Source organism: Arvicola amphibius, chromosome 13, assembly GCF_903992535.2.
Source record: "Arvicola amphibius chromosome 13, mArvAmp1.2, whole genome shotgun sequence".
Lineage (NCBI taxonomy): Eukaryota > Metazoa > Chordata > Mammalia > Rodentia > Cricetidae > Arvicola > Arvicola amphibius.
In genome coordinates this window covers 29,972,193-29,990,312 of record NC_052059.1, presented here as the reverse complement: position 1 = coordinate 29,990,312, position 18,120 = coordinate 29,972,193, and the positions used below count along the sequence as shown (strand labels likewise).

At 36.5% G+C, this 18,120-nt stretch overlaps 1 protein-coding gene across 1 annotated transcript in view; it reads right to left on the bottom strand.

Moving 5' to 3' along the window:
- Diaph3 (diaphanous related formin 3) overlaps window positions 1–18,120 on the bottom strand; it is a 449,862-nt gene that overhangs the window by 220,592 nt on the left and 211,150 nt on the right. The window contains exons 19-20 of the mRNA XM_038310273.1: window positions 17,683–17,777; window positions 13,377–13,478 (exon numbers count right to left, since the gene is read on the bottom strand). Of these exons, the coding sequence (XP_038166201.1) occupies window positions 13,377–13,478; window positions 17,683–17,777 (197 nt within the window). The remainder of the gene's footprint in view (window positions 1–13,376; window positions 13,479–17,682; window positions 17,778–18,120) is intronic.

Below are 18,120 nucleotides of genomic sequence, written 5' to 3'. Positions count from 1 at the left end.
AAAAGCTAAGAACCAGGAAGCATTCAGACACAATGCACAAAGAAGCCAGAAGAGAGAACAAAAGGAAGTGAATGTAACAGCAGAGTGAAAGTCTGAGCAGAAGAGCAAGCAGACTGTAACTTGGACCTGGAACTTGACCTTGTCTGAAACACTACAAGAGCCCTAAGACAGTGATGGGAACAGGCACATGTGCATAAGCCATGCTACAGTATCACAGGACAGTAAGAGCTTCTAGAGATGTGACCCTAAGAGCCTAAGTCCTAATCTGGAGAAGAAAGCATTCAAAATAAAAATGTTAGGATACCAACAGCAGCAGGCAATACTGAGCTGTCCCCATGATGCATATGCTTTGGTAAACAGTCCTTTGAGACAGCTCCTATCTTCCCCTACATTTAATAAGGGAGGGAGGGAGGAGAGAGGGAGGGAGGGAGAAGGGAGGAAGGGAGGGAGAAGGGAGGAAGGGAGGGAGGGAGGGAGAAAGGAGGGAAGGAGTGAGGGAGGGAGGGAGGGAAGGAGGGAAGGAGTGAGGGAGGGAGGGAGGGAGGGAGGGAGGGAGGGAGGGAGGGAGGGAGGGAGGGAGGGAAGGTAGAAGTGTTAAGGAATGTACACATCTTTATAGATAAAATATAACACAAAGTCAAAATTCAAACCCAGCTCTAACCAATTCATTTATAAATACAGAGAATGATAGTTGGATACAAAATCCCAAGCCGAGCTACTTTAATCCAGATCCAGTTAGTTTGTCTGTCAAGTCTTTGTGAGCCAAGATTCAATGGCTTTAGCTTTCAATGTCAAAAAAAAAGTAAAATAGTGAACTACCCAGGGGCTTTTTTTTGTTCATTTACCAGGTATTTATTGGATACTAACTAGATGCCAGATACCGTTCAAGACAACAGAATCCACTAATAGACATCTGAGAAAGCTTCTTCTTCTTTTTTTAATCATGGATAGCACTATGGTGGATGATAGGCTAATGGAGCAGAATATAGTCAGTGAGAATACAATCGGTACTGTGGAGATGCAATGACGGCTGAGTAAACGATCTCAAGTATGGTTCTATGGCAACACCTCCTGTGAAGAAAGGAAAGGAAGGAAACAAGCTCTCCGGGTACAAATAATAAGATACATGGACAGCAAGCCTAGGGATAAACCAGGTCCAGAGAATATGGATAAGAATGGAAAGAAACTTTTGAAAAATTACACCCAAGAATGCAACTGGTGAGTCTGAGAAAGGATACAGGGGCCCTATGGCTCAAGTAGTGTTAGCAAGAGAGAGAGGGAGATGACGAACCAGGAAACAGCAAGGTGGAGATAGGTTACATGGCAGCTTGTGGGCAGACATTGCAAGGTTTTAAGATCTCCCAAGGCAAGCAATATTTTGTACTTTTACTATTAAAGTGGGGGAGGGAAATTAATATGCCACAGTTAAAATTTCAAACTTTCAGAGAAACTCACTAGTATTAGCAACTCAATGAAATAGCATGTTATTTGGGTCATGCTGTGTTTTTATTAGTTCTAATAAATTAAAGAATTGCAGAGTTATTTAATACAGCTGACATTCTGCTAATTTCCAGGGAACATGGGCAACAAAAGCTCAAAAGAGATTCCATTCAGAGCTCAATGACACTTTTCTTCCCACTCGACAGAGAACACAATTGCCAGTATGGAAGTGATTTTTCTGCTTAATGGCAAGATTTGATATTATTATTTTGATGTAGATTTGAACTAAATGAATTTAATCTTTTGATTAAATGAGATTTATCAAGCAAGAACATGCCTGTACACTTCGGCATCTGGGCTCATCTGAGCTTCTAAGGAACGTGCACTTACTATGATGACAAATTTGAAACGACTACATTTTTGTTGGCGAGAGCAGGGTCTGCAGGCAAGTGCTATTTCTTATTTCCCACAGACACATATAACCTCATGACTAGCAGTCTCTCCCGACCAGTCACTAATGACTTGCATACTTCTTTAGATGTCAAACAGCCCTCTCTGCTGAACTCTTGTCTAATTTTTGAAACAAAAGGCAGTAGTGTCATATTATAAAATCACATTGTACAATTAATTCCCTTGATACTCTCATTTTCCTCAGAGAGGTGGTAACTAAGGACAAACACAAACATAACTTTGCTGCTGCTGAGCCTGTACTCTGGGGGAAAGATGAGAACACAGGAAGGTTTGCATATTTCCTCTAGCCCTTCACTGCCTGAGCTACATCCCCATCAGTTCCCTTGGCGAGTTCATCTGGCCCCCAGGCTATCTAAATGCCAAGCTCACACACCCAGTACCAGCAGGACCGCTAGTCCTGAACTCCCATGGCACATCCCAAATGCACAGGTGACCTCTTCATTTGGAGCATCAATACTACCAGAAATATCTTCCTTGTGCAAGGCATCTCTTCACCTCCTTAGACGGTGACGTTCCTCCGACAGGTCTGCAGTCTGCTATCCCTGGATTAGCCTGGATTCCCCTTATCTGCCAAATTGGATAGGTAGATATCCTAGCCTCCCAACTCTCAAAATTGTCTAAAACCTGACCATTTCTCAACAGTGTCATGGCCAGTAAGAGTAGTCAGCCCACCACTCATTCACACCTGAACAATGGTATCATTAAAATTGCCATATTAACCTACCAAGTAGCTTCAATTACACTCCTCACCAACAATCCTTCTCCCCACAAACTGCCAAAGAAACTAGGAAAGCACCTTTGCAACTCTACAACATTCTAAGAATAAATCCACATACCATACACATACTCTATTGGCCTCTCTGCTGTCAACTAATAGCACTCTCCCTCACTCCCAACCATTGGCTTCTGGGATAAAGCCTTGCCTATGTTGCTAACCCAACTGACTGTCTGATTAGTACCTCGCCAGTGTGGAGAGAATGTTGAGATTTGCTAGCCTTTGGCTAGCAAATACACTACTAACCACTTTTTCCGACTTAACATTGTTGCAATTGCTGGGTAAGACTTTTGAAATGCATTGCTGCACTTAGCAAACAACTAGTTTCCTCCAAAACTAAACTTAGAGCACTGCTAACATCTGAAAGAGTACAGTTCCCACACTGTTCCAACTTGCCTGCCTGAAGTCCCTGCCATACTTAGTAATTGCTTTGTGACATGTCCTACAGGGTAACCAGAATCTGCATTCCTGATCACTAATGTTACAAGGAATAAACAATATTATTTTCTCTTTTGCAACTAGAATTGTATTTTGCACCAACACATTGCATCATCTGATGTGTTTACCCCTAAAATCATGATGGCTGTTCATGGCTTTCTCTATCTAGAACATGCTTTCTTCAAAATCTTCCAAGTTACTGACGTCAAGCTTCTATTCAATCATTACACCTTTATGGAAGCTTCATAACCACTCTAATGAAACATACTCATTTTCATGCTGCCACTTTCCATGAAGCATTTATTACTGTCCAATGTTACCTTTTACACGCTTGTTTGTGGTACTGGCCCCAACTAAGACAAAGGAAAAATATCAGTTAAAAAATGTGTTTACTGCAAAATCTTAAGAATGCTGGGAACTGTATCCATCAGATAAACCAATAAGGAATTAATCACTGCTGAGTTCATATAAATGACTGTAGGTATTCATATAAACAATATCAGATAGTAAGTAGTATAGCTATTAACATGACCCAATATTAACAGGCCCAATGCCACCAAAGACATCAAAGCACTTTAAACAGCTAAGACTGAGAACTGCATTAAAGGAAAAGTATCTGTCTGGAAGCATTTCTTCAGAACTAACTAAGGAGAGCTCAAATTATATCAGTAAATTTTAAATACAGCAAGTCTATCTATCAGTCAAGTACTAAACTCAATCATAAAAACCTATATATTTCTCTGAATATATTTAATTAAACCAAAATTCATGCATTATTATTAGGCCATAAATTACACACATAAAGAAAAATATATGGCCTTTGATGAGTTGTGTCAACTTGGAAGTTCAGTGTCACCTATTAGAACAATTAAGAAATTGAGTAATTTAGAAAAAAATCACCGAGATCTTCAGAAAAAGAAAGTGGGGAGGTTAAATTATCCTTCAACTGACAACAATTTAACTACTCAAACCAAAAGAATTTCATTTTAATTAAATGTTCAAATATCATTGCAAACTGCTTTGGCTTAGGCAGTAAAATGTGATAGAAGGCAGAAATCAAATCAAAAGAAAAATTACAATCATTAAACAGCTGATAGATTTTAGGTCAAAGAAAACTCAATGGTAATTCAGAGTAAGGTAAGTTAATAAGTCTTAAACAAGAAGGAAACTGTCTACGTGCTGAGCCTCCAGGGACTTACATCCTAGGAAAAGGATACAAACTAAAATACTGAGAGAAATGGACAACAATGGCAAAATGCTTGCAATCTTGGGTGGAGTGTAATTCTAAGATTTATACAGCTAAGATACAGTTAGGAAGTAATAGCTCAACATTCCAAACACACGTTCTCCATGTTCAGGAAAGATCTGCAGATGAGATTAACAATGCAAGGGCGCTTGGACACCTGGCAGGTGCTGAAAAGTAGCATCACTAGCTGGAAGGAGCTGGCAAGATGCAGAAGATTCTGGCTCCCACCAGCTTCAGACACTCATATGTTCTGCAATTGACAGACAAAACAGAAGCTGAATTTCTGAAGAGAATAGGAAGCAGTGATTATGAAAAGCCAAGAATGTTTTTAAAGAAATTGTCTTAGGGGCTATTGAGATACTTCAGCAGTTTGGAGCACTGGCAACCCTTCAAGAGGATCTAGGTTTGATGCCCAGGATCCATATGTTGGCTCACAGAGTCTGTAACTCCAGTTCCAGGAGATGTGACACTTCCTTCTGGTTTCCCTAAGAAGTATGCATGCACGTGCTACACAGAAACATATGCAGGCAAAAACATCATATACATAAAAATAAAAAATAAGGAAATAGACTATGTCCATGCCTTTTGTTAAGTTTTAAAGTTTAACTTAAGTATAACCTGTGCCTTATTTGGAACAGGACATTTTTGAAGTATTTATATAAGAAAAATTAAAAGGTCAGAGGAAACATCTGGTAGCATTCAGCCTGAGAAAGGCTTGTTTCCAAACCGATAGCCTCTTGGGAGCCCCATTTTTTTGTGTCAGTCTTCTCTAAAAGTGTTTCAATGAATCATGATTTTTGCAACAAATCATAATTTCCCAAACACTTTTAGAAATGAATTCTGGTGAATACCAAAAAGAGTGTTTTTTTTGTGTATATTATTGCACTTAAACAGTATGGACTTCTGAATTAAAGAAAGGCCAAGGAAATTTCCATTGAGTGCAGGAGGATAACAGGAAGCGATGGATTACACACCATCATCTAAGGGCTTAGCTTTAACAATGTTAAAAAGATTAGCTTAACAATACCTTCTAAAAACATGAGTGTAAACAACACTTGCTTGGGGCTCAGATGGTGAGGAATCTGTAGCTCAATCATGGGAATCATGTAAAAGTGGAAGGAGAGAATCAACTCTAAAAGCTGTACTCTGGCCTATGCATCTTAGAGTATTCCTATCCCCACAAACAATCATAATAGCTAAATTTAAAAAAAAAAAAGAAAAAGGTCTATGTCTTTTGTTTTTATTCATGCAATGTTTTTGCCCTCTTTTCTGTTTAGCCCACCTGTTTTCTTCATGGATTCATGTAATCAATATCATATGTTCACGGTATGCTAGAAGATGAACCAAAGAAGTTGGTAACACAGTGGTCTAATGAAGTGTTCAGAGCTTAAATGAAGACTCCTACTTGTAAACTAACACTTAGAATCCAGTATATGACATATTCAGAAATATGCACGGAGTACTATGGCAACAGAGAGGGAAGATGCTGACTTTTACGTAAAAGAATAGAAATACTAAGAGACATTTTCCAGAGAGGATGTCTCAAAGGATAAAGAAAGGAAATAAAGCACACTAACAGTACATTAGAAACTAGCAGTTCAGAATGTGGCAGATTGTTTAGTGAAGATGTCAGAGAACAAAGTTAAGATCTGAGTCTAGAAAGGATGGCCCAAGAAATGTGGGCTGCTTTTACAGGTGGGAAGACCCCTAGACTCTGCAACAGGACTACAGCCCAACCAGCCTTCTCTGGATTTTTGGTCCACATGAAAGGTTGTGAGATAATAAACTTGTGTTTGTGGAAGCTACTTAGGTGTTGGTAATTACTTAGAAAATCAACGAGAAGCTAACTATGTCTTATTTCATATAAAAATGGAAATAGGAACAAATGAATATGAACAGACACCTACTCATGGCCATATAGCTAGTGAGAAGGATCTAAGACTTATCTGGACCACAGAGCTACAGAATTATGCTATCGTTCAATAAATACCCAAAGATGTGTGGGTTCACTTTATTGTGGAATACTAGGTGATGTCAAAGCAAATGAATAAAGGAAAGCCATAATATGGCTTATGAAATTCGAAACAAGAGTTTAGAAACAGTGCAGCATGAAAATAATCTTCATTATGTAGTGAAAAGAGTTTCTGAATAAAGCACTTTTTAAAGTGCTCATCTGAACATTCATGCACTAGTAATACAAAGCAGGAGGAACCCAACTGGTAGCATGACAATTAGTGTAAAATGAGGTGGGGGAGGGGCATCCAAGGGACATTTGCATTGTCTTCAATGTTCTTACATTATTTATTTTCCAACAAAAATATTATGGTTCATTTTAAAATAACATTTTAATGCAGCGAGCTGTACATGAACTGTATACAACATTTTACAGCAGAAATAATAATAAAAAAGAGGCCTCTACCTCACAAGGTTTAAAAGCCCTGCCCTACAGTGACACCAAATGGTAGCAGATCAAAATACAATATACAAACAGGACATTTGTGTGATGCAAACGCCTTTAAATGTTTGATTCCTTTGAAGAGCAGGCAGATTAGCAGAATTAAATAATATGGGGACAAATACTCAAAAATCCAGTTTCTAATCAAAGGAAGTCTAGTAGAGCAAGCTTCACATGCAAATTTTTAGGTCTCTTTCCAAACTTCAGCTAATCTTCTGATCCTTTTGAATATTTACATAAATCATTTTCACACAGCTAAAACCATGCCACTGTGAATTCGGTGATTTTACCTAATGGCTTATTGATCAAAGAAACCCTGTAAATATAGGAAACACACTCAAGCAATTAAGTAGGGTTACACCCCAGGAAATTGACCTTGAATAAGAGGCTGCAGATCAGGCTGCTGGGGGAAGGAAGCAACAGGCAACAGATACCAGCAGCAAAAGTTTCTAGGGAATATGTTTTCATTTCTTAAACTGCATAAGCTGATGAGAGGATACTACTGCATCCCCAGAAGCAAGCAGTTTCTTAATGAGAAATGTTTAAGACTGTTCATAGAAAAGAACTTTTGAAATTAAGTAAATTAATATTCAGTGTCCTATGCTAGAACTGAAACTATCGAGAACAGCATGGGAAGGGGCCTTATTCATTAAGACTAAATGAAACAGATACAAAGTCAGTCACATGACAGAGACTCATTATGAAGCATTGGCCAGAACCTTTATTGCTTAGCATTCAATGAGCTTGTTCAGGTATTAGACATGGTATTGTTAACATAATAAAGTCTGCTAGAAAACAAAACAAGCATAAAAACTACAAAAATATCAGTAAGTTCTGAGATATGAAAATAACAATAAATAAAACTAGATTTTAATTCCATATTTTAAAAATAGCTACAAATTCCAGATATTACCTCGACATAAAATGATAGGCAAAGCAGATGATAGACAGGCTCACTGCCCAGAATTTACCAGTATACTTGGAACTTTACAAGTATATACAATTACTATGTATCAATTACAAATAAAAGTTAAACAATTTTAATTAATGGTAAGAAAGTAAAGAACTGGGTATAGGTGCTAGAGAAATGGTTCAGTAGTTAAACGCACTGACTCCTCTCTAAGAGGACCGTGGTTCAATTCCCAGCATCCGCAGACCCTCAAGGCTGTCTATAACTACAGTTCCAGGGGGTTTAATACAGCCTCATACAGACACACATGCAAGCAAAATATCAATGCACATAAAAGTAAATTGATCTTTTAAAATAAGAATGAACTGGGTATATTTTTCAATATTGTGCATGCTTAAGAAATATGAAGCTCGCCGGGCGATGGTGGCACACGCCTTTAATCCCAGCACTCGAGAGGCAGAGGCAGGCGGATCTCTGTGAGTTCGAGACCAGCCTGGTCTACAAGAGCTAGTTCCAGGACAGGCTCTAAAGCCACAGAGAAACCCTGTCTCGAAAAACCAAAAAAAAAAAAAAAAAAAAAAAGAAAGAAAGAAATATGAAGCTCTGAGTTCAAAGTCAAGCATCATTCACTCTCTACGAATCTTCTGTATTACCTATGAGCACATGTCACTACATATCACATCATGGATGGCCAAGTGCAGAATATCTTCGAAGTTGTCTTGTCCATGCCCATTGATAGCAGCAGATGGAGAATTATTTCAAAAAGGGCCTAAGCTGAACATTATAACCATCAGCTGAACAGATAAATCATTAGTACTGTAATGTATCTATGTCTACTATACATTCAGGTAAAATTGACAGTTGGAAATACAGGTGGTATTGGCATTAAAGAATTTTGCTCCCAATTTTAAAAGAGAACTAAATTTAGAGATGAAAATCTGTATTATCAGAAAGATGGAGAATATTTACAAATCAAATAGGGATAAATCTTCATTGATGTAAAATGTGATGTGAATCAGAAAATTAGTTCATATATAAACATATAATTAGTTCATATATAAACATATATTACACTTGATCTCAACAAAAAAACTCGAGGCATTTACATATAGTATTTCTAATAGTCAATTTGGGTACCAGACTCTAGAATGTTCTAACATGATATAAGACAAGGTGTATATATTTTTGGTCCACACTAATTTGTCTGTTAATAGTATTGGTAACAGTTTGGCTACAATAATTCTTTACATACCTTTCAAGCAAAGATGAAATGATAACAATGGAAAACCATTTCCACAAAGAGCTGCATCTTTTTTCTTTTGCATAGTTCTTGTAGAATGTTCAAGTTCATTGTATAATGCAAACAGATTCAGTGAACTTGTTCATCATCTATTGTTCAGATATATACTTAAGAGTTCATTTTATCAGAAATTTATAATTGATATGAAGCAGAGCAGTGAATTTACATACCTACAAATCTCACAAGCAAGTAACATAACGACTTTAAAATAACTCTGTCAAAATAAATACACTAGCAGAGATTTCTGTGAGGCAGGAGGAAACTCAGCACAATTGGAAGCAATATGAGTCTACATAGGAAATTGTAAGAGAGCTAGATCAAAGTAGAGACCCCTTGTCAGAGAAGGAAAATAAGGCAAGGAGACTAAGGTAGGGGCAGAGGAGAACAGGGTAAGGGCAGGGAGAACACTGTAAGGGCGGGGGAGAACACTGTAGGAGAACAGGGTAAGGGCAGGGGAGAACAGGTTAAGGGCAGGAGAGAACACTGTAGGAGAATAGGGTAAGGGCAGGGGAGAACAGGGTAAGGCAAAGAGAACACTGTAGGAACCACAAATTGCAGTATGGGTCTACAGAACCCAAGAGAAGAAACACAACTAAGAGCAAAGTTACACATCTTGAAAACCAAATTGAAAAGCAAGAACTGCCTCTATTCACGGGAGGCAGAAGTTGAGCTAAGATTAGAGCACTCCCTGACTAATTCCATAGTTCTTACCTGAAATGATCACTCAAGAAAACACACAGTACATTAAGTAACACTAAAGGGTAAATATGTTTTTAAGGTAAGATAAAAAGTTAGAAATCTTAAATTTAGATAACTTCAAGAAGTTTTTTTTAATTATTGTTATAAAATAAGTGTTATAGGAATCATATAAACAAAAATATAATCAATTTCCAGAAATCATGAATCCATCGTTGATATAAAGCTGATAAACTGTATACTCATTGTTCCTTGGGCATCAAAGCTAAGCTTTAAATTCAGATAGAAAATACCCATTATTCTAAGATGTCTTGAATGCTTTGTTCAATATTATTTTTATAAAATAAAGTACTCTAGGTCTTTAAGATGGCTTTCCTCTTATTGGATGGGTGAGGAAAGGAGAGGGGCAACAAGGGTGGTGGGGTGAAGAGGGGACTTAGAGGTGGGGAACCAGACTGGAAAGAGTTAAAGACAAAAGAATAAAAACAATTCAGGTCTCATCAAAATAGGTACCCTTGATATGTTAATATCAAGCTGACAAGAAACTGCATACTGTAGGCAAGAACAGTGATCATGAGCAGACAGTGGCAACACAACCCCCAGTATTTGAATATGGGAAATGCTCTCAGCAACACATCTTTCCCATGGCATCAGTCATGTGTACAGAGGTAGACCGAGCTTGGAAAGAGCAGGTTCTTGTTGACTCTAAGTTCTCATACTTATTTCCATACACTTGTTATCAACTTGACAATCATCCTTGACACAAACCTTTGACTTGTCTAGCATGGGCATTTCCTAGACTGGTTTAACTGATATGGTAAGACACATACTAAAGATGAGCAAGATCATTCTATGAGACCAGGTCCTCGACAGAATAAAGGAAGAAATGAACATGCCTTTCCCACCACCTCTCTTCCTTTCATACCCCCAACCCGACCCCAGTTCTTCTTAATTGTGGATATAATGTGAAAATAGCTTATTCATGTTTTCTATTGCCATGACTTCCTGACCATAGTGGATTGCATCCTCATTCTATGATCCAAAACAAACACTTGCTATTGTCAAGTGTTTAATCACATCAATGTTAAAAAATATATGAGAGTGTAAAATCCTATGTAAGACTATACAGCATCTATTCTAAATGGCTAATTTCAATGCACAGAAGTTCATTGAGATGTGTAGACTTGGGCCCTAGTTACGTTTGATATGGGTGTGTATTTGTGAATTATGTAATGTTTATTTATAAGTTTTTATAATAAAGTTTATCAAACATAAAAATAATCAATGTTATAAAAGCGTAGCTATAACACCAATCTGAGATTAATTTGACTCAAGCATACTAGAACTTAATATTAAAAGCTCACACTACCCCGAAATATACTATTTCACACACACTGAAAATCAACATTTAAATGCCAGTGTTTTTATATTGTCTTTTGGTCAAGTTTCTTTAAGCTTTCAAAGAATCACTTTTAACTGGAATAATGAAAATTTGACTTGCCAAGGTTTTAATATATTTAAGATACTAATGAAAACTCATTTTTTTTCAAACTGTGTCTGAGTTTACCTTATTAACATGGTCTGTTTGGCTCAGCATTGTAATTGTCTGGCATATTTGTAATTTTCAAACGTGTGGTTATATCTTTGTGCTGCCATAAGCAGTGACTTTTTACATTCAATTTTTAGCCAGTAATATTTTTAGTAAATTATAGATTTGACTTGCTGAATGTAAACATGGAGCTTTGAGTCACTGTAGAGTTAGTAATTGCTTTATCTTATTAGCGCTAGATACTAGCACTGCATGTGCCTACTTTACTCTCGTTTTACTAAAATAAAAAGTATAGCAAAATGCTATATTTTGTGACAAAAAAAATCAATGTTTAAAAGTTCCAATATTAAAAAAAATTGACCATAGAGTAATATGATGAATATCCTTTTCACTTACGAGGTGTTCTACATGCAGTTCTCAGAACTTTATGGGGAAGTAAGCTACGTGTGTCAAGCAAAAAAGGTGTAGAAAAAGTTTAAAGGAAGGAACATACAATATGTTAAATACAGAATGAAGATAGGCAAAAAACAATCAATTTGAACTGTCAACAATGTATCAAATATAACTCCATTATGTCCCAGGTTATTATTATACCCTAAGATATAAGCAAAAAATTACTGCTTTTTTTTTCCTAAAATTCCTACTTTAAGATACCATTAGAAAGCAGTTTTTGCATTCCAGAAAAATCTGATATGATGCAGCAGCTGTGAATATTTATCTTTTTCATCCCGCAGGCCACTACTGCAGTAGGAATAGGACATGGTTAGCCTCAGATACAAATGGTAGACAGACTCAATTAGAACGAGTGATTCTTTTTAAGGATTCAATAATTATAAAAATTTGTCATAGCCAGAACCTGGAGGCAGCCTAAATGCCCCTCATAGAAGAATGGATAAGGAAAATGTGGTCATTTACACAATAAAGAACTACCCAGCAGAAAAAAATAATGACATCTTTTAACTTTGCAGGAAAATGAATGGAAAGAGAAAACATCATTTTGAGTGAAGTAACTCAGACACAGAAAGACAATTACCACATGTACTCACTTATAAGTGGTTTTTAAACATAAAGCAAAGAAAACAAGCCTAAAAATCACAACTCCAGAGAACTTAGACAACAATGAGGACACTAAGGGAGACATACATAGATCTGATCTAAATGGGAAGTTGAAAAAGACAAGATCTCCTGAGTAAATTGGGATCATGGGGACCTTGGGAGAAGGTTGAAGGGGAGGGGAGAGGAGCAGAGAAAAATGTAGAGCTCAAAAAAAAAAAAAAAACTTTACCAGTTTTCTTTGGTTTAAAATTATAATCAAATCATTCAATTATAGTGCTATTTAATATTCAAATTGCATTGAAATTCACAAAAGAAGGTATGTCCATGGAAAAGTTTGTTTAAGAAAACAACACTAAGTAACAGTGAAAAATAATGTCATTTATGATGGCAATTACAGCCAACCTAAAAAGGATCACTTGATGCTGGGAAAAGGGAGCAGAGGAAAAATGTTTGGCATTAAAAATAATTCTTAACTTTGATATGCAGTGCAGTTAATGCAAGCTAATGCAGCTAATCACCAGGTGTTTTCCCCTCTGGGCCCCAGCTTACAAAACTCAGAAAAGGGAACAAGATCATTATCAAGATGCCTTGATGAGATTTATTTTCAAATGAACTCAGTTTCTCTCTCATTGTCAAGAAGACAATATTTTCAATTTCATGAGATGGACTCAAGTGGATGATTAAAATGAGAAATGAGATGGACCCTTGCCGTTTGCTAGAACTCATAGATTTACAAAAAATCACATATATATCAAACTCATTAGGAGTGTACTTGTTTTACATTTATATGTGATATAGAAAATTTACAAACATACTTTTCAAAAGGCTTTTGGACTCATATAAGGCCTAACTCTAAATGCATTAGTTTAAATCAAGACAATTTGTCACAAAGACCTTCAGGCTTAAAAAGAAGAAGAAAGTAATATGGCCGCTAAATGCTCAAAATAAAGAGTGTTGTCAAAAAGCTTTTGGTTTTCTCTCTCATTTTGCAGAGTAAAACACTCCCAGGAAATAGACTTAATGAGACACATGGTACTCACCAAAACAGCAAACTGCTCAGGTTCGCTTAAGTTGTTATAGTCACTCCGGAACTGGGACAATGAACTCAATTGCTCTTCATCAGGAAGATGCTTTAGTAAGTTCTAAAAATTAAAACCAAAGAAAAGTACCTTCACATGAAGCTCTCCAAGTTTGGGAAAATGAATAAGCAAACTATAGAAAGGAAACCAGTCTAGAAATTATTTTAGTTATTTCTAGATAACCTCCCTTATCCTAAGCCTTAAGCAACAAGATGCTTAGCTTGGAAACAGTCAATTTTAATTTTTTCTATCCCAGAGTTATTATACATTCAAATCAAGAACTACTGAATATTTATTTGATTAGCTTATAATTGAGAAAGGAGAACTCAACCTATACCAAAGGAAGAGCTTCTCACCTGGATAAATATGAGCCATTACATTTCAGCTGTAGGGAACTGAATGTTAGAAATCTCAGCCAAAGCCAAACATATTTCAGCACTTTTCTCAGGGGGATCAAGGAAATCCTAAGTTACTACCGAAGGCAAGGAAAAGAATTGGAAAGGAATGAAGAGAATTTTAATGCAGTGTATACAAGAGTTAACTTAGAAGGATCATGTTTTAATAATAAAAACTGAAGGCACCTTTAAAAGTAAATTCTCTGATGGAGAGGAGTACTTTAGAGGCACCTTGCAGATAGAATGCACACGCATTTATCTACCATGTATCTGCATGCATCTACCATGGTCTAGAATCCACTGGTTCCTCAGCTGTTGAGAAATTTTGGCATTTCCAACCCTCACACTTAACATAACCATTTAAAGAGCTGGCTGTCTTCTCCTAAGAGAATTTAAACAAATAAGCAACCCCATGAAAGAAAAAAAAAACAATTAGACAAAGCCTTTGTTTCAAAAATACTCTGGGATTGTACTCTAACATTAAAATTTAAGGGAGGATAAGGAAAAGGTGGTCCCCATCTGAATTATGTATAGACTTAGACATAGCATGCTATGTTTATCTCTTGGCAGTAACAAAACTCACCCAAAGCATTGTGGGACAGATCTAACGGGAGACCACCAAGTCCAGCTGGAATGGGACTGATGGAACAGGGGACCAAACCGGACTCTCTGAATGTGGCTGACGGTGGAGGAGGACTGAGAAGCCAAGGACAACGGCGATGAGCTTGAACTCTACAGCATGGACGGGCTCACTGTGAGCCTTGTCAGTTTGGTTGCTCACCTTCCTGGACTTAGGGGGAGCTGGGAGGACCTTGGACTTAACATAGTGAAGGGAACCCTGATGGCTCTTTGGCTTGGAGAGGGGTGGAGTGGGGGTATGGGTGGAAGGGAGGGGAGGGAAGGGGGAGGAGGAGGGGAGGAGATGGAAATTTTTAATTAAAAAAATGAGAAAAAAAATAATTTTAGAGGGTGTCATACATCAAAAGTAGTTACATCAAAGAACATGCCACAGGTTTTCCTCTAGAAAAACGGTGGTGGACTGCCTGAAAACAAACCACAAACAAAGAGGCAATTTAAGACGAGCCTCAGAAAAAGGCAGCCACTCTTAATTCCAGGAAGGTGAATGCAAGCATTACAAGTATGTGATTTTTGTCACACGAATACGAATTTCTCTTATTGGAAATGCCTGAGACCAAAAGCCTGGCCATTTGTCTTTGTTATTCTGTTCAAGTTACAGCTACACTGAAAAATTCCTTATTAAAAGGGGCCACTCAGATTCTTAGCATTTTTTTAATATGCTCATCATATCTCAGTAAATATTTTAGCTATTATTTATTTATATTGGATTTGTTCATCGGGAATTTACAAATTTTCATCTTAGTATTTGGGTGTTCCATTGAGAAAAATCCATGATTTGTAAGAGAGCAGACTCCACCTTCCTCTGCTTTCAGGTCCTTACTAAACTCCCATGAACGCTGTCTAGACATAGCAGGTAATCATCAGCGTCCATGGCATATTGCCAGAAATAACATCACTATGCTGTTCACTTAGCCTCTTCTGGATGTCCATGTTTCAGTCTCCACTTAAGCACCTTTGGCCTCAAAAACATAAAAGACTATGTTCTCCCAATCTCATTTCTAGTTTTCATGAATCACAACAAAGCTTCACCTATCTTGCATTAAAATTCCACATGTAAATGTCATTACTATTGGCAAAATATACACTCCAAGAAGGTGAGGTCTCTGACAGACACACATACAAAGCATTATGCACAGTGTATACAATAAAGTGTTAGTAATGCTAATATGTTTATTTTGAATACATGAAGAATGGTGTACAAAAGTGACATAAATAGATATACTTCTGACACGATTATGAACAGCATGTTGAAATAAAATCTTACTTCTACATTCATGCAAAATGAGTGAATTTTTTAAATTAAATGTAAGAGTTCAAATAATATGAAATTACTGCTTTATAATGACTATATAAAAGCCTTAAATATATATATATTTGAAAAATGTAAAAAATCTATAAAACATCTAATATATATGTATTTTCAGATCATGCATAGGCTTTACATTTATTAAGTATGTTATAAAAAACAATACCATCTAGACCCAAGAGGCACTTATCTACAGTTGGAATTCCAGTTACCATCAGATGGCCTTAAATTGGTATGAATAGCCTGTAGTACCTCAGTGTCTAATATAATCAAGAGGGGGAAGAGTGCAACAGGAACAGGAAGATGTGATCATGCAAAGAGGAGATAAGGTCACAGTGATACTGCCCATAAGATGAAGGGACGGTCCACAGTAAGAGAGGGAGACAGAAAGAATCTAGACCTGCCAAAACCTGACTTCAGCTCAGTGAGAATAGTGCTGGGCTTCTACTTTAAGGCAATGCAAATAGTCAATTTCTTATTGTAATCTGTTGGCAATGATGTGAATTGTAATGGCCAAAAGAAACTAGTACATTAAGAAATTATATGAAGATGAACCAGTATGGACATTAATTACAAAATAAACTTTTTCCTTTCTCTAGACCACAAAATGCACATAATTATCAAAACATCCATGTAATCAAGTTAAAAGCTACTCTGTAAATATTTAACAAACTCATTATAAGAAATACAAATATGCATTATGTAGAAAAATTTTCTTTAAGGAACTAAGCATCTGCTCTCAGCAAGAAGCCACATGCACAATCCACAACAAAGAAAAAAATCCAAAAAAAAAGAAAAAAATAAAAAAATGCTACAGGGAAAAAAACAGTGCTTAAAGAAAAGTAGTTGAATTGGGTATTTTGAATACACGTGATATCATTGCACAGATAATCTAAAAAAAGAGCCTGTTCTACTGTATGACAAACAGAACTTCTAGAGGTATCAGTTACTGATGGGCAAAAACATCTAATGAAGTTTAACCACTGTTCACAATTATAAGCAATCCTTTGTTTGCCCCACCCTCATTCCCCCATAGAGTCCCACAAGGCCTCAGAATCTGCATTCCACCTACTCGGACTCATTGGTAAAGGACACCACACCTGGCTTGTTGCTTTCTTTATCTTGTTATTAATAAGAATCATCATTATTACTATTTATATATATATATAGCATAAATGCTAATAATTAAATATTTTACATCTAATTATGTATTATAATTTTTTTAGGACTCACAAGTGTATTCTTGTCAGAAAACAAAACGGTAAATGAAAGAATTTCTTCATCACTCAACGTGATTTAATTGTCCAACTTCACATTCGGTCAAGGTTTTACATATTGGAAACCTTATATGCAATTTAATAATTTCAGTTCAACATAGTCACTCATCACAAAATGCTAAGGTAAAGACATACCTTTCAGAACCTTCTAGCTTTGGAATGAATGTGAGGATCTTACAAGCAAGGCCTAGATCCTCTGGGAGCACAGCAATGCCAGGAAGAATTACATGGAAAGCTAACAACATGAAATAAGGTCTCTCCCTCACTTTTACCAAACAATGAATCAATTCCATAAACAAAGGAAAACGCATTTGGTAAAGCTATAAAACAAATTTAAATTAATATACCACTAATCTTAACTGTAATAAAAGCAAAAACATATATTGTAAAACTCAACAATTTGCCTTCAGAAAGAATCATTTAAAATAATTGAAATGCAATCATTTTGATAGCGTTATATTTAGCTGCAGTTAAGAGAAGAGACAGAGTTTTATCTCCTGGCAATGCAGAAGTTATGCTCAAACTAATTATGCAGCAATGATTTTCCAGTTGAATGATTTGGGCTAAGAATTTTGCTTCACTTACAGATTACTATTTAATGAGAAGCTTGCAATGAAATATTGGAATTTACGCTGTGTCTGTTTGTTTACCTGAATCATAGACTCTGACAACTGTGTTTCATCCACTTCCAATATCATTGTCTTGATTTCCTTGTAAGGCACCCGGAAGGAGCTCAGGAAGATTGCTGAGAGAGGGCGAAAGGGTCATAATGTATAAAGTGATAAAGAGATGCAAGAGGGAGATCTATCTGCATAAAATCAGAGTATACACACATTTTCTAGAACGGCTGTGGAGGAAAGTTCATTAGTACAGGATAAGCTCTCTTCCAGGTTAGAGCTGCTACATAAAAATCCATATAGGTTTCCTATGTAGGTGTCACAGCTGATACCTTACTTATTTAAATCCTTACTTATTTACCAACCATCAGAATCATGCCAATTTTCAAGTGATTTAAAACAATTTAAGTAAGTTTGATATATTATAAAAACCATCATGTGGTAATGAAAGTGATAAAATGTCAGTATATG